A 26,589-nucleotide genomic window follows, 5' to 3' on the forward strand; every position below is an offset into this window, starting at 1 on the left:
CATCATATTTGAAGTGACTTTGAGGGGTCTATAGGACAGAAAATACCCAAAATTGACAAAATTTGAAAAACTGCACCCCTCAAGGTGCTCAAAACCACATTCAAGAAGTTTATTAACCCTTCAGGTGCTTCACAGGAATTAATGGAATATAGAAGGAAATAATAAACATTTAACTTTTTTTCACAAAAATTTGAGTTTAGACCCAATTTTTTTTTTACGTTTACAAGAGTAAAAGGAGAAAATAGACCATGAAATTTGTTGTGCAACTTCTCCTGAGCACACTGATACTCAATATGTGGGGTAAAACCACTGTTTGGGTGCACGGCAGGGCTCGGAAGGGAATGAGTGCCATTTGACTTTTTGAATGTAAAATTTGCTGGCATAATTAACGGACGCTGTTTGGAGGGCCGCTGATGTGCCTAAACAGTGGAAACCCCACTAGTGACACCAATTTGGAAACTAGACCCCTTAAGGAAAATAAAGAATTCACATTTTTCCACAAAACTGTTTTTTTTTAAGCCCCAAGTTTTGCATTTTCACTAGGGTAACAGGAAAACATGCACCATACAATTTATTTGGAAATTTCTTCTGAGTACACAGATACCCAATATGTGGAGGAAAACTATTGTTTGTGCGCACGGCAGGGCTTGGAAGTGAAGGAGCGCCATTTGATGTTTTGAATGTAAAATTTGCTGGAATAATTAGCAGATGCCCTGTCATGTTTGCAGAGCTCCTGATGTGCCTAAAAAGTGAACAAGTCTCACCAATTTGGAAACTAGACCCCTCAGGGAACTTATCTAGATGTGTGGTGAGCACCTTGAACCCCAGGTGCTTCACAGAAATTTATAACATTCAGCCATGAAAATAAAAGAAAAATTGATTTTCCAGCAAGAATTTTTTTTTAGCACAAAATTTAGCATTTTCACCCCAAAAATTTGTTGTGCAATTTCTCATATACCCCATATGTGGTGGAAAACTACTTTTGAGGCATAGTGCAAAGCTCAGAAGGGAAGAAGCGCCATATTGAAGTTCAAATTTTGCTGGACTGGTATGAGGGTACCATGTCACATTGGTAGAGCCCCTCATGTGCCATATCAGCCGAACACCCCATACGTGACCCCATTTTACAAACTATAACTTTCAATGAATTCATCTAGGGGTGCAGTGATCATATTGACTCCACAGGTGTGTCACAGAATTTTATACCATTGGGCAGTGAAGAAAAAATAGTTACAGTTTTACCACGAAAATTTTGTTTTAGCCCCAGATTTTACATTTTCACACTGGGAAATTGGTAAAAAAAAGGCACCAAAAATTAGTCCCACAATTTCTGCTGAATGTAGAAATACCACATATGTGGCTGTACAGTACTGCTTAGCCACACAGCGAGACCCAGGAGAGATGGAGAGCGCCTTTTGCCTCCTGGAGCACAGATTTTCCTAGAACAGTTTGCGGACTTCATATACAGAGCCTCTAAGTGCTAGAAGAGCAGAATCCCCCTAATGTGACCCCATTTTGGAAATTATACCTCTTTGTGAATTTATCTACAGGTGTAGTGACGATTTTGACTCCATGGGTGATTTCCAGAAACAAGCAACAGTGGATGTTGCTAAGTGAAGATTGCAAACTGCCATTGTAGTGACCAGTACGCTGTAGTGACCAGTACGTTGTAGTGACGAGTACGTTATGCACAGCTCGTTCTTCTGGAGACTTGCACCCATAAATTAGGCAGGCTCTCATTGCTACAGGAATGCCAAACACGTGGATGCTGTCTGCAGTTTAGACACACACTGGAGCTCAGAAGAGAGTGGGACATTTGGATTTGGGAGCGCAGAATTCGCTGTATTTCTTTTGGAGGGTGAGGAGCCATTTAGTTTTTCCAGAGCCTTTGTGCTACCAGTAATGTGGAAGCCCTATATATTTTTGTTAACAGATGACAGACCTGAGTGGGGCTTGCTTATTTTGTGAATGGAGTTGAAGCTTTTATTGGGAACATTTTGCATAACATTTTGGATCACGTTTATCCTGCGCTCTACTCTGAGAACTTATACCGGGGTTCCATCTAAATCTCCCCAGTAATGTGATTCAGATGAAATCCCCAAGGGTTCCATTCACTATAATAAGGCAGCAGAGTTACTCTGGACTCCATCTGGCCTCTGTTCAGCGGTATCCTTCTTTTCAGAAGTGCACAAAACTGTGGCCGACGGCACTTTTATGCACGCCTCATAAAAAGACAGACACCTCCGGATCATAGGCCAGACTGTGTCCACAGTGTCTCCATCTCCCTCCATCTGCCTCGCAGATTCACACAGAAACCCCGGTGTAAGCAGTTAGCGCAGAGCGCAGGATAAATGTGAGCCAAGCAATCATGAGCGAACTTTGGTAGGCAGAAAGAACCAATCAACAGTATGTGAAGAATTGATTTTATTTATTTTTTTACGTCGTTCCTCATGTGGTATAATTGATTTGACGACTTTATTTTTTGGGTCGGTGCAATCACAGCGACACCAGATTTATATTGGGTTTTTATGATTGGCAGCTGTGACACACTAAAAGATGCTTTTTATTGTAAAAACAAGTTTTTGCATCGCTATAATTTTTCCATATTTCTGCTGACAGAGTCATGTGATGGCTTGTTTTTTGCAGAACAAGTTGACATTTTTATTGGTACCATTTTCAGGCAAATTACATTTTTTGATCGATTTTTATTCCGTTTTTGGGGAGGCGGAATGAACAAAAACCAGCAATTCAGGAATCGTTTTTTGGGGATTTTTTTTATGCCGTTCTGTATGTGGTAAAATTGGTAAAGCAGATTTATTCTTTGGGTCAGTACGATTACAGTGATACCACATTATATCTTTTTTCATGTTTTGCCGCTTTTACGCAATAAAAACTATTTTAAGAAAAAATGATTATTTTGCCAACGCTTTACTCTGAGAGCTGTAACTTTTTTGGTGGCTTATTTTTTGCGGGACAAGATGACATTTTCAGTGGTTCCTTATTTATTTACATGCGTCTTTTTGAATGCGTTTTATTTCACTTTTTGTTCGGTGGTATCATGATAAAGCATAGTTTTTTGCCTTGTTTCTCATTTATTTTTTTAACGGTATTCACTGAAGGCCTTAACTAGTGGGACAGTTTTATAGGTTGGGTTGTTACAGACGCGGCAATACCAAATATGTGTAACATCAGATCAGCTCTTTGAACAGGCGCTGAGTGGCCACCTTCCTGCAGAACCCTAAAGGACTCCGTGGCCATCTTGGGACCGGGTGTCACCATGGAGACCATCAACAAAATGCGATCGCGATGTCGCTGTCACTATTGACAGTGGAATTAGAGGGGTTAAACACCCACGATCGGTGCTGGCATTGCTAGCATTGCTGCGGGTGTCAGCTCTCACATAGAGCTGACACCCGCATGTGATCGCGGCGGTGCTCGCCCGCACAATCACTGCACCGTACATGTACTGCTCTTTGTGGGAACGCAGCTCCCGCAGAGCAGTACATGTACGGCGCATGTCAGGAAGGGGTTAAGTTTTGCTTTAACATTGAATCTACTGAGCTACTCTAATGCACACTTGTCCAAGCCAGATACCTGATACCTCTTCTTGGATGCTAGTTGACTCAAAAAAGCAACAGTTCTTTGTGGCAGTAAAAATGTCTGGTTGTTCTGTACATCCCAATAGGTTTGAATGGAGCTTTTTGCTCCACTGCCACTTCATTCATACTCCTCACTGCAGGCAAGAGATTGTGAGGGCCTCAACGATCAGACATTTATCACCTATCCTGAGAATAGCCCGTAAATGTATTTATTAGTACACTCTATTTTGTGAGATGTGATGCACAATATTTAAAATTCTCTTATTTGCTCCTTAGCAATATAATCCAAGTTATAGTATCTCTTAGCTATCTAATTAGTTTTATTATATGGTTTAAAAGAACTATTGATCATCTTTTTCTTCAGACCCGTTCTGAGATCTTCTGCATGTTGGGTAAGACAACTGTCAAGGCAGCTGTCCAAAGCTGGCATGTATTGTGAATATGCCCTATGCTAATAAAAAAATATATTCACAAAATGTCCAAAAGTGGCACAGCAGTACCCCTGAACCACCAATGTCAGATCAGAGAGAGACACAGTACAACCCCCTAGAGAAGAATTACCAAATCCTAAGCATAGGGGAAACTAGCAGACCATTCTCCATGCAATGAGACTGGCAGATAACAAAATGCAGTACTCCACTTTTTCTGGCAGTTCCTGTCATACACTTACCCTGGGTGCCTGAGCCTTAGCTAAACCTGGAGATTACTCCTCTCTGCCTCAGATTTCAATCACCAACGTGGATAACTTTGCAGATATGTTGCAGCCCCATTCATTGGCACACAGAGGCGATGACAGGACAGGGGTGGGCACATCACCGCGCGTGTCACGATTGACAATGCAGCCACAAGACGCGAATCTTCCCCCACATATAGCGAGCCAGAAGTAAGATCACATGATTGGACTATCTTCGCATGCCAAATGTAATCATTTATCAGGTATTTGCTTGAGGGCCAAATGCAATGACCCTGTTGGCCAGATTTGGCCCGCAGGCCAGAGTTTGACATATGTGTACTAGAATTATCATACTTGTGATTAAATAGGAGAATTTACAGCACCATCAAAATGTGCAGTGTAAATGTCTCTACAGAAACAGACTGATTACAACTCTTAGATGTCTGGCAGGTGCCTTCATTCAGGAATTGGATGTTTCACCCCCAGCAGTTCGCCCCCAGCAATTCGCCCCGGGTACATTTCGCCCCCGCACATTTCGTCCCCAGCATTTGGCCCCCAGGATGTTTTTCCCCTGCACATTTCACCCCCGCACATATCGCCCCCAGTTCGCCCCGGTCCGGGAGCGAAACGTGCCGGGGCGAATCTTCCTGGGGGTGAAATGATAGGGGCAAAATGTGCAGGGGTTAACTGCTGGGGGCAAATTGCTGGTGGCAAACTACTGAGGGTGAAACTTCCTATAACCCCTTCATTCACTCCTGTTAAAGAATGTTAGCAGTCTCATTAATGTGTCCTAGTATTTTACCAGGGAATGACTCCAAAGGTAAATATGGATCTACATGATGGCCATTGCAAACCAAAACAGCATCAAAACACTCCTTCTTCTTTAGACCATTCTTCTCCGTCATGACCTCCCATTGACCAGTCTTGGAAAAACTCGGACTCTTTGTAACCAAGCAAACTTCAGTCTTGGAGAAAATAGAGATTGCAATATTATTCATTTTTGTAGAATCTAAATGTGATAATCAGAAAAATATCTGGTAAAGACTGTAAAATAGGGAAGGCATATGGTACCATCTGTTAGAGAAGGGGTCACTGGGAGGAGTCTATGTGAGACAGGGGATCATGGAAAGCAGTCTGTATGAGATGGGGCATGGGAAGAAAGCTGGGTAAGAAAAAGTGTGGTGTTTTGGTCTGATTTGGGTTTTCATTTTATTTAAGGGATCTGCTCTTGTGTCTAGTGAATGTACTGAGTGGTCTTGTTTGGTGTATGAATTAATTTTCAGGTCTGTTCTGGAATCTGAATAATTTAGAGGTCTGAATACCAGTGTGAATTCATTTAGTGGTATAATTAAAGATATTCTGGCAGAAAATGTTACAGTCACCAGGATAATAGTCATGTTGAACTTGGCTTGATTGAATAGAAAAGGAAAGAGATTTAATATTTATCTGTTCAGTGGCATTGTCTTTTCTGTTCAGAATTTAAACAGCTTTAACATTATCACAATACAGATGGATTAAGAATATTTTTATCCTCAGGTGCATCTCACTAAATTAGAATAAAATTAAAAAGTTAATTTATTTCAGTTCTTCAAAAAATGAAACTCATATATTATATAGAGTCATTACAAACAGAGTGATCTATTTCAAGTGTTTATTTCTTTTAATGTTGATGATTATGGCTTACAGTCAATGAAAACACAAAAGTCATTATCTCAGTAAATTAGATTAACTAACAAAAAACACCAAAGGCTTCCTAAGCGTTTAAAAAGGTCTCTTAGTCAGTTTCAGTAGGCTCCACAATCATGGGGAAGACTGCTGACTTGACAGATGTCCAGAATGCAGTCATTGACACACTCCACAAGGTCCCAGAGTTCCAATTTTCATTTGGAAATCAAGGTCCCAGAGTCTGGAGGAAGAGTGGCGAGGCCACAATCCAAGCTGCTTGAGGTCTAGTGTGACATTTCCACAGTCAGTGTATTGTCAAGAGGAAGATGAGAGACACCAGACCCAACAATACAGACAAGAAGAAGGCTGCTATCAAAGCAACCTGGGCTTCCATAACACCTCAGCAGTGCTACAGGCTGATCGCTTCCATGCCACGCCGCATTGATGCAGTAATTGAAGAAAGGAGGCAGAACTGTACATGTAAGAGGAGCCCCCACATGGCAGGGTTGAGCTGGGAGTGGAACAATGGAGGGATTGGACAAAAGGGATTTGAATTCAAATAAAGGGGTGGGGTTATAGAAGGGACATATATACTTAAAAATGTAGGAAAGTGGCCATATTAGGGGTTACTTACTGCAAAGAGTCCCACCCTCATACCCTTAAGTTTTTTTTTGTTGTTGTTGTTGTTATGCAGTAAAAAAAATAAAGTTTATAAGCCGGGTCGCAGTCGTTGAGGCGGTGGGGGTTCCTTGGAGTTGGTGTTGTTAAAAAGAAATGGTTGGGGGGGAATCAGTTGGAGGGTTCCCCTCAGAATGGAATTAATACCGGAGGATCTGGCACTTAATGGGGCTCTGGACGGGGGTGGACCCTGGTAGCCGGTGGTTGGCGCTAATTTACCACTGACCATGGTGTGGTGCCCTTGAACTTGGGTTTTACGGCTGAGGGTAAAACAAGTCTGAATTTAAATAATTTTGGAAAAGGTGTGTCAGATCTTTTTGGTAGCTCCAAGGATCTCCCTCTGTTGTTTTACGGTAATGGTACAATGGTTATTGTTTGTATTATTTGTTAAATAAACGGCCGCTGTGGCCAATTTAATCCAAAGAAATATGTCTCCGGTGTATGTTTTTTATAAGAAACGGGTTCAAGGTATAGAAATGGTGAAAAAATGGGAAAAGGAAGAATTGGAGCAGAGTAAGCCATACCATGTCATGCAAAAGGAGCCCCGACCAAGTATTGAGTGCATTTACTGAACATACATTTCAGTAGCTCAACATTTCGGATTTTAAAAACATTTTTCAAGCTGTTGTTATAAAGTATTCTAATTTACTGAGATAATGACTTTTGTGTTTTCATTGGCTGTAAGCCATAATCTTCAACATTAACTGAAATAAACACTTGAAATAGATCACTCTGTTTGTAATGACTCTTTATAATATATGAGTTTCACTTTTTGTATTGAAAAACTGAAATAAATTAACTTTTTGATATTCTAATTTAGTGAGATGCACCTGTATATACAATGCCTTGAAAAAGTATTTATGCCCTTTGAACTTTTTCCCTTTTTTCACGATACTCCCACAAACTGAAATTTCTTTTATTGGGTTTTTATGTTATATACCAACACAAAGTAGCAGGTATTTATGAAGTGTAAAGGAAATGATATATGGTTTTCTAATTATTTAAAAACATAAATCTAAAAACTGCGACATGCATTTGTATTCAGCCCTCCTGAGTCAATGCTTTGTAGGACCACCTTTCGCTGCAATAACTGCTGCACGTTTTTTGGGAATGTCTCTACCAGCTTTGAATATTTAAAGGCTGAAATTTTTGCTTATTCTTCTTTGCAAACTAGCTCTAACTCAGTGAGATGGGATGGAGAGCATCTGTGAACCGCAATTTTCAAGTCTTGCCACAGATTCTCAATAGGATTTAGGTCTGTAATTTGACTGGGCCATTCACAGACATGAATATGCTTTGATCTATACCATTCCATTGTACCTCTGGTAGTATGTTTAGGATCGTTGTCCTGTTGGAAGGTGAACCTACACCCCAGTCTCAAGTCATTTGCAGCCTTTAACCTGTTTTCCTTCAGGATTTCCCTGTATTTACTTCCATCCATCTTCTCATAAATTCTGACCAGCTTCCCTGTCCCTGCTGTTGAAAACCGTGATGCTGACACAACCATGTTTGACAGTGGGTTGGTGTTTTCAGTTCTACTTTCATCTCATCTGATCAGAACACCTTCTTCCGCATGCTAGCTGTGTACCCTACATGACTTTTTGGAATATGCAAATGGAACTTCTTATGGATTGCTTTAAAAAATGGTTTTCTTCTTGTCACTCTTCCATAATGGCCACATTTGTGGAGTATATGACTAATAGTTGTCCTGTGGATAGATTCTACCACCTGAGCTGTGGATATCTGCATGTGCCTCTACGTGGCTTCACTAATTAGTGCTCAACTTGCTTGGGATGTCAGTTCAGATGGACGGCCATATCTTAGTAGGTTTTCAGTTGTGCCATACTCCTTCCATTTATGGATGATGGATTGAACAGTGCTCTGTGAGATGTTCACAGAGCTTGAGCTATTTTTTTTATAACCTAACCATTCTTTACTCTTCTCCACAAATGTATCCATGAACTGTCTGGTGTGTTCTTTTGTTTACATAATGCTGTTTGATCCCTAATGTTCCCTATCAAAACTATGAGGCCTTCACAGAACCTACTGTAGTTATACTGAGAATAAATTACACATGACAGAATTAAGTTTATATTTACATTTTCTAAAAATTAATAATTAAGAACAAAAGTCATGTGCAGGGCTGCCGTAAGAGATGGCAATGCTGAGGTAGAAGATAGAGACTTATGTGAACTCAGCTTTAACGTGACCAGATATCTGTAAATGTAAACTGTTATTTGTTTAGCGCTGCAGGGAAGTTATGTTGTGCTGCATGTGTGGTATTTGGTACTGCTAGAAAGTCTTATGAGCACTGCATGGTGTTATTTGTTAAGTGCTCCCAGGTAGAGATGAGCACCCTATTTAATGAATTCTGCTAATCTTATCAGTGAGTTCACTACCAATACTTAAGAATCTGAGGGGCAGGATTTGTCTCTTCTCTCCCCGATTCCTTTTTTCCTTGCATACTTTGGTGGAGCTGGGTGGAAGTGGTGTGAAAATGGCCGAAGTCGCTACATTTTTTGTGCAACTTCATGTTGCGCAAAAATGTCATAACTTTTCAAAGTGCGATACATCAGGATTCTGGCATAAACACTTTGATGAATCAAGAACACCGTGTCGATTCATATTTTATTATTACTATAAGTGGATGGGTAAAGGACGCCTGGTTGAATGGCCACAATGGTCACCAGACCTTACTAAAAGGACTTTTTCTTTTGGAGAGTTATCAAAGATTAGGTATATTCAATACCACCATCCACCCTGTTGATAACATGATTATATTCAACTAATATTTAAACTGTATACCTACTTCTGTACCCCCTGTATATTATATCAAATGTGTGGCATGAAAAAAGGCCCTGAAACATTTTGGCTTTTGGAACCTGGTGACACAATTTTGTTTTTCTATAATAAACTGCACATGTATATATTTTGTACCACTTTCAATTTAAATGACCTGTATACTGAAATTATAATTTTATTAATACTGAATGTTGGATTCTGTAGAAAAAAGCCATAAACTATAGCAGATTTGCAATTTTTGTCACTCTTGACTCCCCCCCAAAAAAGAATAAAAGTAAATCAACAAATGATATGTAGCCCTAAATGGTTCCATTAAAAGAAAAAAATACAAAACAAGCCCTCATATAGTTAGGACAACAGGAGAGTAAAAAAGTTATTATCTTGCAAATACTGCAATGAAAAAATTTAAAAGAATATAACAATATCCAGAAGACCCAAAAATGACCACGCAATATTTGCATGGACCACAAGAGTATATTTTTTGAAGGGCTTTAAGCTCCCAAGTCTTACACTGTACTTCATAGCAAAAGCCAACTTAGATGGTTTATATATTGACTAATAATGCCAATACATAAAATATAATGTCACAGACATTTTATATTAATTTTTAATGTATTTTGTATTTTCAGTCAAGCATTGAATATTATTTCAAGCAATGGGAAGATTCATAAAAGCCTCACCTTAAACTGGATATACTTCAGGAGTCCAAAGTGTCCAGCATAAAGTCTTAGGTACTCCAGGACCTTGGAATTATGCAGATATGCTGGGAAAACTTCTGGCATTGGGAAGTCTGTATAACACATCATCTCTTTAGAAGTGTTAGATACCACACTGCTATATAGACTTGCTCTTCTGTCTTCCACCATTTCCTGCGAGTGATTGTAAATAGTAATCAGTCTTTCTTATACATAATAGCAAGAATTAATTTTATATAACATCGTTGAAATATAGAGACTGAAGCTTCCATAGCTTCCTTGCGATTGGTTCATAGTTTTTTACATTTTCACTAATAAGTTAATTAGTTCTGATCGATATGAATCAGAAATGGATGAAAGTGTTCCAGTAGCAGTTAAAGGGATTTTCCCATGAACAAAGTAGACTTTGCTCAATAGATCTTGGAATAATAATAAGTTCCACAATTGGATGTGTTTAAAAATTCAATGTTCCCATGCTGAGATAATCTTATTAATGTGCCACTGCTGTGTACTGTGTAATGGATGTGTCTGACAGTGCAGGAACATGGTCTGATCATAACACAAATAATATACAGCAGGGGATCACAGCTGATTCTTTCTTTGAGGTAAAACATTTTTAAAAAACAGGCAGGGGAATGCTTTAGCTCACAAAAAGAATCAGCTGTGATCCCGTGCTGCCCTGTCTGTATACTCTCTCTTGCTTCCTCCTCTGTCCAGGAGATGTGCTATGATCAGACCATGTATTGGTGTGGTGTGCACAGATGTCAAACTGGACTAGTAAAACAAGTGAGCAAAAATAGACATGCACAGATGTATGTACAGTATGTATTTTTTTTAAATAATGTTTGTTGCTATTTCAATTCAGAAGTCATAATAGTATAACACAAGTTGTCTGGTCCATTTTTATCATACGTTACATCATGTTAAATGTAAAAAAAAGTGGGGATTAAAGAATGTATGGAAATATCCAAAATAAAATGCATAGATTCGAACTTGACTCTGCATGTTTTTTTTTAATTATCTTGGTGGTATGGAGTGTGTGTTCATTCAGTGTGGTGTGCAGGAGTGTTATATGCGTTATACTATTATGACTTCTGAATTGTGTTTTTACAATTAATGTTTGTTTTAACAGCAAAATGTGATTTGTGACGGCTGACCTCGGGTGACATGTCACTCCATGGTCATATGATCTTCCTGACCCCTTCTTCCACCCGCCTTTTTTCAAAAGTGTCTATTTGTACCAGTTTCTGCTGAATGTATCGTCGTGATTGTCCTGAAGAAGAAGTTTGTATATTTCGAAACGTGTTGACTAATAAACCACTTCTACTCGGATTGGCATCCCTCATCCCTCCTACATGGCAGTGCAGAATTAACCCATTTGTTTCTCCATTACCTTTTCAAAATTATAACTACTTCTATTAAAGGGGTTTTCCTACGAACAAAAGTTCATTTTAATCAGTGGCTGTGCTGGAACATGGTCTGATCATACCACAGCTTCTTGGCAGGGGAGGAATCAAAAGACAATTAATGAAATTTTTTACCTCACAAAAAGAATCAGCTGTGATCCCGTGCTGTAATGTCTGTATACTCTTTTGCTTCCTCCCCTGCCCAGGAGCTGTGGTATGATCAGACCGTGTTCCGTACATGGTCAGACACAGCCATTGATTAAAATGAACTTTTGTTTCTGGGAAAACCCCTTTAAGATTAATTGATGTCTAAGCCATTGTTAAGCAATGGCAAAAAATGCCCTAAAATTGATTTTATGCATTCTTAATAGTCTATCGCCTTCCTCACCTATCACAATTTTCATATCACTGGGGTTTCAATTGTAGAAAATAAAGAATGATTCCTGTCATATTGATATTTAATGGAAAAGTGATTTTTCTTTTCACACTGTCAGTTCTTGCCTGGTGCCTGAGCAACATAAGACGTCAGTTAAAGCTCTTCAGCTCCAATGCAAAAACTATAAATGGGCACCAACTATCACACATCATTTATAGTGCGATACACCTAATTGAGAAGCTTTTGAGCACCCTCAGAGTTTAGGGTCCAGCTGCCAAACCAACCTCTGCATCCCTCATAAAATTTCCCTACACAATGCCCCCTAGAAGCCAAAGTATTTGTGAAAGAGCAAAACCTTGCCCAACACGGCATATGTCAACCAACATACTGTGCATTTGCAATATGTAACCATTTGCTTTGTGTTATAATATATCTTATAAACTAGTTTAATTTTTACAGCACACAGAAGCTTAGTCAGCAAGTGATTGTGCCAGATGGGTTGCTCATTCAAGGTTCAGCTGCTGAAATTGTTGACATTTTGTGTAACCTTTAGGCTGTGTGCCAACAATGCGTTTTTTAAGCGTTTCCACAGTGGCAAAAACGCTGCAGAAATGCTTAAAAAACGCATGGTAGAAGGTCTGCCATGTCCCCCAATGATAATCCGCATGTGCTGTGCACATGCTGCGGAAATTTCCGCTGCGGATTATCATTGCGGAAAAAAACGCAGCACTACCAATTATTTTGCGGAAGTGCTGCGTTTTCGCCGCCATTGACTTGCATTAGAACGCGCCAATTCCGCAAAACTGCATCTGTACTTGCGTAATTCGCATGTTCTAATGTGCGGATGGTACCCGGGTGTAGAGGAGAGGAGAGTCTCATCCACACCCAGGTACCATTAAAAAAGCTGTAAAAAAAAGAATAAAATAAAAAATAAATGTATACTTACCTTCCGGCGGCCCCCGCTACACTCCTCCTTGCTTCCCGGCACTTCGCGATGGAATGAAGGACCTGCGCTGACGTCAGAATCTTGTGATGGGTCACGCGACGCTGACGTCGGCAGGTCCTTCAATCCACCACTGCTGGCAGCCGGGACGGTGAAGCAAGACAGCACGGGCCATCAGAGGGTAAGTATATATTTATTTTTTGACATTCTCTCGGTCACACTATATAAATCCATGCTTGTCAACCCGCATGTGGAAATGCATGTGAAGAACGCTTCACATCCGCTTGTCCCTGGCAGGAAAACGCATGTACAATCCGCATGTACAATTTGCATGCGTTTTTTTTTGCCAGGGAGATGCAGAAACGCTCAGGAAAAAATCCTGAGCATTTCTGCATCGTGGGCACATAGCCTTACAATGATTAATCTTGTTGAAAAATCCTTGAAAGTTCAGATTTTGTTTAATCTTATACAAGAGTGCTACATTTCTCAGTGCACCATTCTACTTACTGTGTACCTCCATAGCCCTCCGATGTCATCACTTTTCTCAAAGCATGTGGGGTCCAGACCTTCTTCCAAACAACTTTTGATTGCCGTGAGTCCACTGCAACCTGCACCAATTATAGCCACTGTCTTAGTCATACTGTGCTTAAAACAAAGAAACAGAGAATATTCTTTACTAAATGGACAGTTTGCACATTTACACAAGTGGAGCTATGTTGAAATGTTTTATTTTTTATTTATTTTACTCACTTATGTAGCACCATTAATTCCACAGTGTTTTACAGACATTATCGGCACTGTCCCCATTGCCCATTGGGGCTCACAATCTACATTCCCTATCAGTATGTCTTCAGAGTGTGGGAGGAAACCGAAAATCTCAGAGGAAATCTATGCAAGCACAGGGAGAACATACGGACTCCTGACAGATGTTGTCCTTGGTGGGATTTAAATCCAGGACCCCAGTGCTGCAAGGCTGCAGTGCTAACCACTGAGCCACTTTGCTGTCAATATCAAACTTAGTTGCAAATGAATCTGTCATCAGGTATTTTCTACCCAACCTGAGAATATCATGATGTGGGGGAAAAGACCCTGATTCTAGCGAGGTATCACTTACTAAAATGCTTGCTGCAGTTTTCATAATATACTGTTTTATCTTCTGAAGATCTATAATGTCTGTAAATTATCTGAATTGTAAAGCGCTGCGGAATATGTTGGCGCTATATGAATAAAAAGATTATTATTATTCTCTGAATAATCGCTGTATAACCCCGCCCACACCACAGATTGATAGCTTTCTGCCTATGTATAGTGTACACAGAAAGCTGTCAATCAGTGGATGGGTGGGTTATTGCAGAGCTCATGAATATGGAGGACTACATGGCAGTAGCATGTTTACTAGTCCTCTAGTGATAATCTTCTGCTAATAAAACAGTGATTTTATCGAAGCTTCAACAAGAAGCCCAGTAAGTGACTTTATGACTTTCTTAGATTAACTGATAAAAACCTGGTGAAAGATTTCCTTTAAATACTGTATTCCCTAGTGTAAAATGAAAATAACTGAAATCTATCTTTCACACTGGCTCCGTTCCAGCATTTGAGTGACATTGTTACGCCATGAGAGCGGTAAAGCCAATCAATGGCTGCTAATGGGCTGCAGTTTTCACACTTGCCTTATACGTGAGTTTCGTTTGAGCGAAATAGCCCTTAGTGGCCACTGATTGGCTGCTGCGCTCATGTGGCACAATGTCACGTGAGTATTGCAATACCTGGTGTCAACTTTCGTGGAATGGTGCTGGTGCGGAAAGTGAGAATCTGTTATTTATATTTTACACTGATTATAGTACTTAACTGCGTCTGGACCATTCTTCAACTTTAAACATTGAGGTCGTCCCGCTCCTACCCTGCAGTGACATTCTAAAACTTCACCGTATAGGAGCGCAGTTACAAGCAATCATCATCATAGAAAAGGCAAAGTTCGTTTATTACTGTCTGTGCTTTCTCCATCACTGTATGCACAACGCTAAACTAGTGCCGTATATACAGTAATGGTAAATGCTGACTGCCCTTCCACCTCCATACACAGCGGTTATATAATGGCGGTGTATAGTGAACGAGCAGGAGCTGCTGGGTTATAGGAGACCCAGACAGCTCTGCTAATCAGCCAGGAGGGTCAATTACAAGGGAAATAAGATGATATTAAAGGATTTCAATATTTAAATCAGCCTTAAACATCTTTTATGTCCTTCCCGAGGACACAATATGCAAAATAAATGAAAAATAAATAAATAAACTGGTAAAAAATGCATACATACATTAAAGGGGTTGTCCAGTCAAAAGTGATAAGTCTGCAGTCACTCTGTGTGACTGAAGACTTATGAGTCCCCCCAGTGTAGGCACAGTGCGCAGCGAGGGTTCACCGATATGAGACCCGGTAATGGAGGGCATGTACAGTACAGACCAAAAGTTTGGACACACCTTCTCATTTAAAGATTTTTCTGTATTTTCTTGACTTTGAAAATTGTACATTCACACTGAAGGCATCAAAACTATGAATTAACACATGTGGAATTATATACTTAACAAAAAACTGTGAAACAACTGAAAATATGTCTTATATTCTAGGTTCTTCAAAGTAGCCACCTTTTGCTTTGATGACTGCTTTGCACACTCTTGGCATTCTCTTGATGAGCTTCAAGAGGTAGTCACCGGAAATGGTTTTCACTTCACAGGTGTGCCCTGTCAGTTTTAATAAGTGGGATTTCTTGCCTTATAAATGGGGTTGGGACCATCAGTTGTGTTTTGCAGAAGTCTGGTGGATACACAGCTGATAGTCCTACTGAATAGACTGTTAGAATTTGTATTATGGCAAGAAAAAAGCAGCTAAGTAAAGAAAAACGAGTGGCCATCATTACTTTAAGAAATGAAGGTCAGTCAGTCCACTGTCAATTCAAACAACTGTTACTAGCTGTAATCTGGTAAAAACAAAAGTGTCCAATACCAATATACAGTATAAAAATGTTTGTTACAGAATGAGAAACACATTTTTAAAATGTACCCTTAGTGGTCCTGTGTGGTTATAAAAAAAACTGAGGAAAACAAATACTTATTCCCCTTGTTTTTCCACCAATTTCGAATGTGATCATCATCATTGAAAAAAAAAAAAGAATATGAGAATGACGTAAAAATGAAGCCCCATATATAATGAAAAAAAGTCATGAAAATTAACTGAATATCTGAATAAGAAAACATTTTATAGCTCTTTAAACCACATGTAAAAAAAACAAAACAGAAAATGTACCTAAACAAAAAATACTTCGGCACTCTACTTGCAGAATTTGAGAAATAATTTTATTCAGTCGACTCAAGCGAAAACAGATAAATTCAAACATCCAATGTTTCGACTGTATAAGGCCTTTTTCAAGGCATATCTGTAAATGAAAGGCACCAAGGGTCCTGATGTGCAACTCCTAAGGGTATGTACACACGATTAGTACTGTCAGCGCTGTCAGTCCAGGTGAATCTGCATGTGTTCATTGAACCATGTGAATTCACCGCAATCAATACATTGTATTGATCTAATTTCTTTTGCAGAGACTAGCCACTCCACAAGAGAAATTGACATGCTGCGAGGTGGAAAGACGCGCCTCATGTCCGTGTCTGCGGGTGATCCGCAGGTGCATGGAGACGCATAGTGGGCATGGGATTTCTTGAAATCCTATCCACTTTGCTTGTAATGTAGAACGCTATGGTGGAAGTGCACTGCGTTCAATCCGCAGCATTTCCTGGCCGTGTGCACATACCCCTACTGTACCAGAAGACCCATGGTTATGTTAGGAGTCGCACATCAGGAACCTTGGTCCCTTTCATTTACAGATATACCTTGAAAAAGTACTGCTGAAATGTTGGCTTTTGAATTTATCTGTTATCACATGGGTAAACTGAATAAAATTATTTCTCAAATTCTGCAGGTAGAGTGCCGAAGTATTTTTTGTTTACAAGAAGATTGTGTCTTCTGAGCACCTCTAAGATCATTTTTACTAAATTTTTAGTAGAGCAAACCTTCTTTTTTAATTATCAGAAAATGTATCTAGTCAGGAACAGGGGTGTTTGGCCCAGTTTTGAACTGGTTAAGAAGGGGTTGTCCGAGTAGTGGACAAACTGTTTACACTGGTAAATGTAAGGTTATGCATTGCAAATCACTGGATGAAACAGACATCAAATGAACTTTGATACATGTCTACAGCCTATAGTTCTGATATGAAGACATCAGCTTCATTCACTGGGAACTGTAAAATTATGATAATTGCAGACAAAATAATCTGTATAACTTTTTTCAGCTTAAAAAAAAAATCACGGATGCTTTACAGAAAGGAACATTTTTTTCAATTTTTTCCTGGACAGTTGGCATCCCTGTTAAGCCATTATGCATGAAGAAATAAAAAGAGGTAAATTAGGTAAATAAAATTACCTCTACTATCAAAAGCAAGTAGCCCAGTATTTGATACATCGCTGGAATCAGGGTCCCAACATCATGGTGCTCTCAGAGGGGCTAGCAAAATCCTGATTGCAGAGTCCCTTTAAATGTGTTGAAAGACAGTTTTTGTTGTGATAAACAGCACAACTTACTCCTAAATAATTATTCATGTAAGCCATTATGCATATGAAGGTAGAAAGATGTAAATTGAGGTAAATAAAATTACTTCTGCTTCACGCCTACAGTATATGCCTTTTAGCAGTGTCCGTTCCTTTTAAATCTAATGAGAAAAAAATTGGACAGGACAAAACAGGAACCAATGGAACCTGTTTTTCTCATTCAGGTTTATGTATTTAGCCGTGTTTAACTAGGTGATTATATAATATAGCTGGCAAAGAACAAGATTTGTAACACAAGGTAAAGGCACTTTTTCTATTTTGTCCAGTCAATTGTGACAAATGCTTATTGAAAGGTGTAAGTAGGTAACCAATATATTCGTTAAAATAAGTATATCTATAGTAGAAGTACATTCATGACTTTTTCTATAGTTGAAGGGAACTTGTCACCAGAATATTAAACCTCTAAAGGCATGTGTTTAAATGCCCTTTAATGCTTTAATGCCCGCACATCCAAAACGTATACATTGATCTATTGTGGCTAAGCAAAATGTTATAAAACTGAACATGAATTTCTTCGTTTAACATTTCTGATCAGACTGTATTCACATAATTGACAATGCTCGCTTGCCCACAAGCACACAGTGTCAGTTCAGGTGCACTCACATCCCTCTCTTCTGTCTTCAGCTGCTGTTCGCTACACTTCCATATATCAGGGATATGCACGACATGGTGACTGAGGATGCAGAACGTGCACAAATCCCTTGGCCATGCAAAGGATGCACTGAAATGCCCACATTTGCAGAAGAAATAAAATGCATTTTCTGAAAGACTAAGCAAGTAAAACCTATGTTACATGGATGATTTTTATAGGGGCTTACATGCCTGTATAAGTAATTTAAATAGAGTTTTGAGGATGACAAACTTCATTTAAGAGCACTCTCCATAGCACACCTAAATGCCTGAGGCCTCTATCCCTCGCCACCCTTAAAGGTGTTGTTCGGGTCTATGTGACTGCAGACTTGTGAATACTCCCGGCAACGGGAAAAGTGATCACATACCTGCAAGTAAGCGATACGCCAGCCAGAATCCGACTAGACTGTTTCCAATGCGCTCAATGCAAGAGTACTGAGCTAGGCTGGAAAGAGTCTAGTCTGGTTCTGGCTGGGAGTTTGCATATCGCATACTTGCGGTCACGTGACCACCGTTCCTGGCGAATCCTCACAGCGCTCAATGCGTACGCTGGGAGGAATCACAAGTCTGCAGTCACTTAGAGTGACTGGTCATTTTAAACCGGATAACCCCTTTAAGTTCAATATACATAGTGTGTATATGGAGTGAATTTGCACACAGAAAATACACAGCATAATTCAGTACTAGCTAAGTAAATGAGATATTAAAAATCTCACCTACAGATTGCTGACATTTCACACACATAAATTGACATGTGGAGCAGATTTAAAAATCAGCAGTAATGTTTATTTTTTTTTTGTGCATTTTCGCTGCAAATTTTATCATTTGCACTGGCGGCCAAAACCATGCCGATTTGCAGTAATGTAATACACCATAAGCTAAATAAGGCTACGCTCCCACGATGAGCTTTTGTTGAGTTTTTGACGCTACATGATTTCTGCACCTATTATATAAATTAGATTACTCGTAGTTTTTCATTGCATTTTTTGGGCGCATTTTTTAACGTGTTTTTATCATGTTTTTGACACTGTGGTTTTTGTCTGTTGTTGGTGTGTCATGCTTTAAATAAAACTGCTTTATTTTTGATACTTCATTGTATTTGGCACATGGTATTAGGTGCGGATTACATGCGTTTTTGATGCGCTTCCGCCTTAGAAACGAGCTAAAAATGCATGTGCGGTATTTCTGCACCTAATGTAAGTCTATGGAAATAATCTGCACAGAAACTCAGCATACCCGCTAGAGAAATTGGCATACTGCGGATTTGAACCACGCACCGCAGGACAGTTTATGCTGCGTTAAAAAGAAGCACAGTGGGCATGAGATTTCTATAAATCCCATACATTCTGCTGGAACTGTAAGACACTGCATTTTTTAGGCAGCAAAATACACAGCGTCAAAAATGCACCAAAAACTCATCATGGGAAAATAGCCTAAAGGAGATTTTAGAAAATCTCATCTACAAGTTGCTGAATAGGTAGTCACAGTATGTCAAATTTTTGTGCTCAACATACATGTTATTCTTTACTGCACAAAATACAGTCCACCATTAAGCCACAGTACAGAGAATGACTTGTTCTTCTCTGGAAATATTTCTGTGCTACTTTATAAATATTTTCATTTTTCTCTGCTATCTTATAAATAATTAATTACAGCAGTACTTAAGGCTTATGCATATAGAAAATCAGATTCTGTACATATTCAACAATAAAAAAATCATAGCATACTCCATGAGAATCTAGGTGGAGAATTTACTAAGACTTGTGTGTCATGGGGCAACCTTAATATCTTGCTACCCAGAACAAGAATCAAATACTTTATGACAAGTCTCATGACATGTCTGGCTGTCTGTGAATCAGATTCCAATTCGTAGTAAGGGATTCCCATGCATCACTCTCTCAAACCCGTGCTTACTCGATGTACCTCTCCACCATATTGATGACAAATCCAACATAAGGCACCAGGTCAAAAAACTTCTTCATGATCGCAACCTTCCCTTTTCCTGCAGTATCTGAACCTGCACCTAACTCCTACTCGTTGTCTCTGTACTTCTGTTGTGAGTTTAGAGTCCACTCGCTACTTCATTGCAAGTACCTTGTGTGTATCTGGTTCTGCTTGTCCCTTCCAGTCTGTTCAGTGTGAACAGAGCCCTGTCCTCTCTGCCTTGCCCACCGCACTTGCGGTTTCGCTCCGCTCTGTCTCGTCCACCGCTCCGGCGGCTTCTCTCTGCTCTGACTTGCACACTGCTCCGGCGGCTTCTCTCTGCTCGGACTTGCCCACCGCTCCGGCGGCTTCTCTCTGCTCTGACTTTCCCACCGCTCCGGCGGTTTCTCTCTGCTCTGACTCACTCACCACTCCGGCGGTATCTCTCTGCTCTGCTTTGCTCACCGCACCGGCGGTTCCTCCGGCTCTGCCTTGCTCACCGCTCCGGCTGTATCTCTCTGCTCTACTTTGCTCACTGCTCCGGCGGTTCCTCCTGCCCTGCCTTGCTCACTGCTCTGGCGGTATCTATCTGCTCTGCTTTGCTCACCGCTCCAGCGGTTCCTCCTGCTCTGCCTTGCTCACCGCTCCGGCGGTTCCTCCTGCTCTGCCTTGCTCACTGCTCCGGCGGTATCTCTCTGCTCTGCTTTGCTCACCGCTCCTGCGGTTCCTCCTGCTCTGCCCTGCTCACCGCTCCGGCGGTATCTTTCTGCTCTGCTTTACCCACCGCTCAGGCAGTTCCTCTCTGCCCTGCTCGTCTACCGCATCTGCGGTTCTGTTCCTGAATCCCAGTCTGTACTGGACCCTATCCAGCCTGCGCTCCAACCTGCTAGTGCCTCCCTGTCGGCACTCCAGCCGTGCCGGCCAGTACCCCCCTGCCTACATACCAGCCGTGCTTGCCAGTGCCCACCTGTCTGCATACCAGCCGTACTTGCCAATACCCGCCTGCCTGTGTGCCAGCCTACCTGCCTGTTCCTGCATTCCCCGGTGTGGGTCAACAACTGTGACCGGGGTCTGACCTGGAGTCGCACCTGGTCCCTCTTCTCGGTTCCTCCTTGGTTCACGGAGTCGTTAGCCGCCGTGCGACCTTGGTCGGATCGGGTAGATACTTAGTTACGCCCCTCCAGGCACTCCAGGTTCATGGTACAGTGGGATCACTAATCATGCTCACGCCAGTCAGTCCGGGCGTGAGCGTAACAGTTTGCTCACGCCATGGTTCCCGTTGAGCCCCACGGCCTTTCGCTCTCATAGATATTTTGAATCCTTGTCTGGCGAATACGTGCACCAAGAAAAAAATTTTTCTCAAGCTATGGCCCAGGCGATTTATGCACCAGCCCAAATGGATCTATCAGCACTTGTTCCTGCGGATCCACCACGGTACTATGGGGATCCAAAACGAAGCCGTGCGTTTGTGTAGCAATGAATGCTGCATTTCAAGTTCTATGCTCACTATTTTCCTACCGATCAGGTTAAAGTGGCATTTATGATGTCCTACCTAGCGGGTGATGCCTTGAAATAGATCACCCCCCTATGGGAAGCATGGGATCCTATCATCTTTGACCTGCAGGCCTTCCTGGTGGCCTTTCTAATGGTCTTCGATGACCCTAACCCTGAAGCCTCTGCTAAAGCTTCCCTTCCCAATATCCCGGAGCAGCCCCGATGGGTGATGTGTGTAGGTAGCCTACCAGTCCTCCTGCCCGAAGAGACTGCTGCCCACCCAGAATCCACACAGGATGACTATGCTCCACAGAATACTTCTCTTCCCAACCTCAAGAGGCAGTCCAGACGTGCAAGGCGTAGAGGTAAACTGTCACACCAGGTTCTGTCCTCCCAAAGACCTCCTGTTTCCCAGCCTGTAGAGGCCGCTTTAAGCACAAAATCTATGAAGGATAACTATGCTCGTCAGGCAAAGCAGAAGCCAGAACTCAGTCACAAAATCGGATTGCGGTCCCGCTGCGGTGGTTTGGGACCCCCTGACGGTCTTTGTCCAGCGAAGGTTGAAGAATCCCAAGACATTAGGCCTGTAGGAGAGGCTGCCCTTGGCGTTAGTGTTTCCTCTCCACAGATGACCATGACTGTCTCCGTGGCAAGTGAAGGCCTCGGATTAACCGGAAGTTTCGGGCTTAAAACCTTGAAGAGTCGATGTCTGACTCCCATCCGACAACTTCAGAAGCCGGTTTGGGCATTGTCAGCTGAAGGACGAGCCCTACTCAAAAACAGTCAAAATATGTCTGTACAAATTAAGCTCCAGATTGGAGCATTACACATGAAGAAGTTCACATTCCAGGTGCTGACTGGCTTACCCACAGGTCATCCGGAGCCAAGACATCTAGTACCCGCTCAGGTCTGGAAATCCTGCATGGTGTATCCTGGGGGACTGCTAAGGTACAAGGGGTGTCCAGTCCCCAAATCTTCAGGACAGTCAGCAGTTTCTTCTTCTTCTTCACCAGATCTGCTAGTCGCTGACTCGCTGTGCGCTGAAGTCTCCGAAGGAAGAGAAGCGGAGGCGATGTCCCCACACAGTCTCGACGATTGTACCAATGATCTGGCTTCAGGTACCGCCCCGCCTCACAGACATGTCATCCCTGAAACCAGATTGAAGATGGTTCCAAAGCCAGGACCCTCCATCTCTAATAAATCTGGTCTCAAGTCCATAAAGGCGGTACCTACCTCCAAGTCTCTGCCGCCCTCCAACCAGGCGGAGGAACCCCAGTTGCCTCCTGAATCCTCCGGGGTGCTATTTGATAATAAATGGAGAGAGATTTTTCTGCACCCTGTACCTGGTTCCTCACCCACTTCATCCAGTAAGCCTGGAAAAGTGAACTCTGAAGCAGTGATTACCCCCGAGTCTCTGCACCCCTCCAACCAGGCGGAGGACCTCCAGTTGTCTCCTGAATTCCCCGGGGTGCTACCTGATAAACGGAGAGAGACTTCTCTACACCCGATACCTGGTACGCCGCCCACCTCTTCCAGTAAGCTTTGCAAAGTGTATATCATGGCGGTGGTAAACCCCGAGTCTCTGCACCCCTCCAACCAGGCGGAGGACCTCAAGTTGTCTCCTGAATCCACCAGGGTGCTTCCTGATAACAAATGGAGAGAGACTTTCCTGTGTGCTGTTCCTGGTACTTTTCCCACTTCATCTGTTACTGAGGATGGCTCGATGGGAGGAAGCATCCTAGTCACCAAGATGATGAGATCAGTTTCGTTTCCTCTAATGGACAGAAGAAGTAATCCTCTTGAAGAGAAGGATTGGCCTCCAACTTTTCTACAGATGACCCTTGCAGGCTTGAAGAAGAGGGGGCATAAGGGGGGGGGGGTACTGTAACATACCTGGCGGCGTACTTCCATAGTGCACCATCTCCCACTATGCAAGATTGCAATCTTCAGTCCAGTTTGTAAGCCGTGCTCCTGTTCTTACTTTGTGCATGCTCTGGTCTGACTGCTTAGGGCGGCGGCCCGGTTACTTCCTGCTTCTTATAGCTGCTGTGGGCGCACCCCTAATGCGTCTCCAGCCTATTGCTGTGAGTCCCTGGATATTTAAACCCCCTCCACCCAGTAGGAGGTGCCTGAGCAACACCTTCACTCAGTTTGTCTTTGCATTCTGTATTGCCAGGTCCTGTCACCTCTGTCTTCTAGTCTGTTTCCGCCACTCTGGGGACTGTATCTATCTGCTCTGCTTTGCTCACCGCTCCGGCGGTTCCTTCTGCTCTGCCTTGCTCACCGCTCCGGCGGTTTCGCCCTGCTCTGCCTTGCTCACCGCTCCGGCGGTATCTTTATGCTCTGCTTTACCCACCGCTCCAGCGGTTCCTCTCTGCCCTGCTCGTCTACCGCATCTGTGGTTCTGTTCCTGAATCCCAGTCTGTACTGGACCCTATCCAGCCTGCGCTCCAACCTGCTAGTGCCCACCTGTCTGCATACCAGTCGTACTTGCCAATACCCACCTGCCTGTGTGCCAGCCTACCTGCCTGTTCCTGCATTCCCCGGTGTGGGTCAAAAACTGTGACCGGGGTCTGACCTGGAGTCGCACCTGGTCCCTCTGCTCGGTTCCTCCTTGGTTCACGGAGTCGTTAGCCGCCGTGCGACCTTGGTCGGATCGGGTAGATACTTAGTTACGCCCCTCCAGGCACTCCCCAGTTCATGGTACAGTGGGATCTCTAATCATGCTCATGCCAGTCAGTCCGGGCGTGAGCGTAACACAGGTTTTACATTATAAGAGTATGTGGTCCAAAATGAGGATATTATAAGTGTATGGGAGCCACAACCATAACATTATTGTTATGATAGTGTAGCAATTCAGGCGGAAAAATAGGTAACAAACTAAAAACTGAAACTGACCCTGCCGGTTCCTGTACAGACTAGACATCCTGACCCTGCAGTCCCTGGTTCCTGCGTGAGCTGAGATAGCCCTAACCACAGACTAGACTATGGTTATTCTGAGCTATGCCGCCTGAAAGGCCATCGTGTGCATCACATTCCTCCTAAAAAACCGGAGGGCAAAGCAGAGTGCATAAGAGAAATTGTACTCACATACAAGGAGATCCCAGAGTGAGTAAAACAAGCCACGAAATACAACATAAGGGAATAAATACATACTATTAGAGAATATGCCGCCTACAGTACTTCCTAAAAAGAAACAGAAGATAGGTGCAGGATAAAGAACATAAACAGCAGAGAGATAAACCCTAGCTGGTCTTTCACTTACTGGCTTAAACTACAGCAGTATGGCTGGACATCCAATTGAGACTATCACCAGCAGGAAATACCAGCAAGGGGAACGTTATTACTTTATGGTTGACATAATAGATGTATGGGGCCACAATGGGGTTCATTATTACCCTATGGAGCCATATTCAGGGGCATTATTAATGCACGAATCACAGAGGTGAAAATTAATAATGTATGGGGTCACAAAGGAGGCCATTATTAGTAGATTGGGCCAAAATGGAGAACAATATTAATGTTTGGGATGACAAAGGGCTATACGTTAATATTGTCCCCGGATGTGGCCCTGTACTTTCATAATGTCCCCCGTTGTGGCCGCTTACTTTATTAATGTCCTCCATTGCGGCTTTTTAACTTAAGGGGTCAAAATGGGGGTGTTATTTCTGTAATAAGGTATAAAAGATGGACACTATTGCTGTATAGGGACAGAGTAGGTATGTTACTATTTTATGGCTGCCACTGAAGAGGGAGGCAATAATGCTGTGTTTGGGCACAAAAACACACATTACTTTTATATGGGGATACAAAGGGGAATTTTACAATTATTTGGGGGCTACAAAAGTAGATATATAAACATTAGTTTGTATGACGGCCACAATGAAGGACATTTCTGCTGTGAGGGACTCACAAAGATAGATATCACTACTGTAATATATTTTACTTTTGAGGATACTATTTCTGTGGGGGGAACAAAAGGAGGATAGTGTAATTGTGTAGAGCACCAGGGTGGCACTATATTGCTTTTTTTATCTAGCACTGTGTAGAAGCAGGGGAAAAAGTGAGGAGGTTGCACTAGCAGTGATGAGCCACAGATGTCTGTGTGTTATGTCTTGGATAGACAGTCGTGGCTGGAAGAAGTCATGATGGGCTGCACCAAATGAAGAGGAAAATGTATTACTTCAATTAGGTCATCATTGAGTCACTAGTAGTGTTGAGCGAATTTGTTCGGCATTTCAAATTCGTGTTCGTGTGCGGGTTTCCGAATTGTTCGCGCCAAAAAATCGGCTCCCCCAATGAATATCCCTGATTTGCCAAGCTGTCATGCAGATGACATTTTTTTGGCACGAACAATGCGGAACCCCTCACACGAAGACGAATTTGAAATGCCAAACAAATTCGCTCAACACTAGTCACTAAATATACTTGCACTGTATACACTATCTACAGAGCTCATGTTTGTAATGTTACCGCTGATCACTATATTACCTGTACACTAACACTATACATTATCTACAACCTACAGAGCTCCTGTTTATAACTGTTCCTGGTGCTAATATTAGTGTTACTAATTATCAGTAGGGTGGTATTACTCGGTCACAACAGTATATGTTGGTAATGTGTTCTCATGGTGCTTGTTATGTGGTGATTAGTGTTGAGCGATACCTTCCGATATCAGTAAACATCGGATCGGATTGGATCGGGCCGATACCCAAAAAGTATCGGATATCGCCCATTCCGATACTGGAAACCAATGCAAGTCAATGGGACACAAATATCGGAATGAAAATAAACCCTTTCTTTCCTTGTAGGTTAATTCTACATGAAGGAAAACAACTAACAATAATGTAGAATGTATTGGGGGAGGTGGTTGCCCAAATCGATGGGAACAGTGCTCACAGTGAAACATGAAAAGCTGGCAATTCAGCAGCGGCATACACCGGTACCCGACAATTTAGAACAGAAAGAATAGAGCTTCACACATAGATTAGATAGATAGAAACATGTCAGTCACATATATAATAAGTACAGTGACAGTGTTGCTTACTG

At 41.9% G+C, this 26,589-nt stretch overlaps 1 protein-coding gene and 1 long non-coding RNA gene across 5 annotated transcripts in view; one reads left to right on the forward strand and one right to left on the reverse strand.

Annotated features, from left to right (window-relative positions):
- Positions 1-11,444, forward strand: part of LOC141156758 (uncharacterized) — a 31,345-nt gene extending 19,901 nt beyond the window's left edge. The window contains exon 2 of the long non-coding RNA XR_012247709.1: positions 10,047-11,444. This is a non-coding gene — a long non-coding RNA (uncharacterized lncRNA). The remainder of the gene's footprint in view (positions 1-10,046) is intronic.
- Positions 1-26,589, reverse strand: part of LOC141156755 (flavin-containing monooxygenase 5-like) — a 91,532-nt gene that overhangs the window by 59,614 nt on the left and 5,329 nt on the right. For 2 of the 4 annotated variants that reach the window (XR_012247708.1, XM_073643111.1), the window contains exons 2-4: positions 13,345-13,482; positions 10,098-10,286; positions 5,075-5,237 (exon numbers count right to left, since the gene is read on the reverse strand). Coding sequence is in view for 3 of the 4 variants with exons in the window: in XM_073643111.1 (XP_073499212.1) it covers positions 5,075-5,237; positions 10,098-10,286; positions 13,345-13,476 (484 nt within the window). In the remaining variant the exon portion in view is untranslated. The remainder of the gene's footprint in view (positions 1-5,074; positions 5,238-10,097; positions 10,287-13,344; positions 13,483-26,589) is intronic. The other 2 variants (XM_073643114.1, XM_073643112.1) reach the window with 2 other exon arrangements.

The sequence above is a fragment of the Phyllobates terribilis genome, unplaced genomic scaffold (assembly GCF_046119375.1).
Source record: "Phyllobates terribilis strain yellow unplaced genomic scaffold, ASM4611937v1 Scaffold_8__6_contigs__length_399053987, whole genome shotgun sequence".
Classification (NCBI taxonomy): domain Eukaryota; kingdom Metazoa; phylum Chordata; class Amphibia; order Anura; family Dendrobatidae; genus Phyllobates; species Phyllobates terribilis.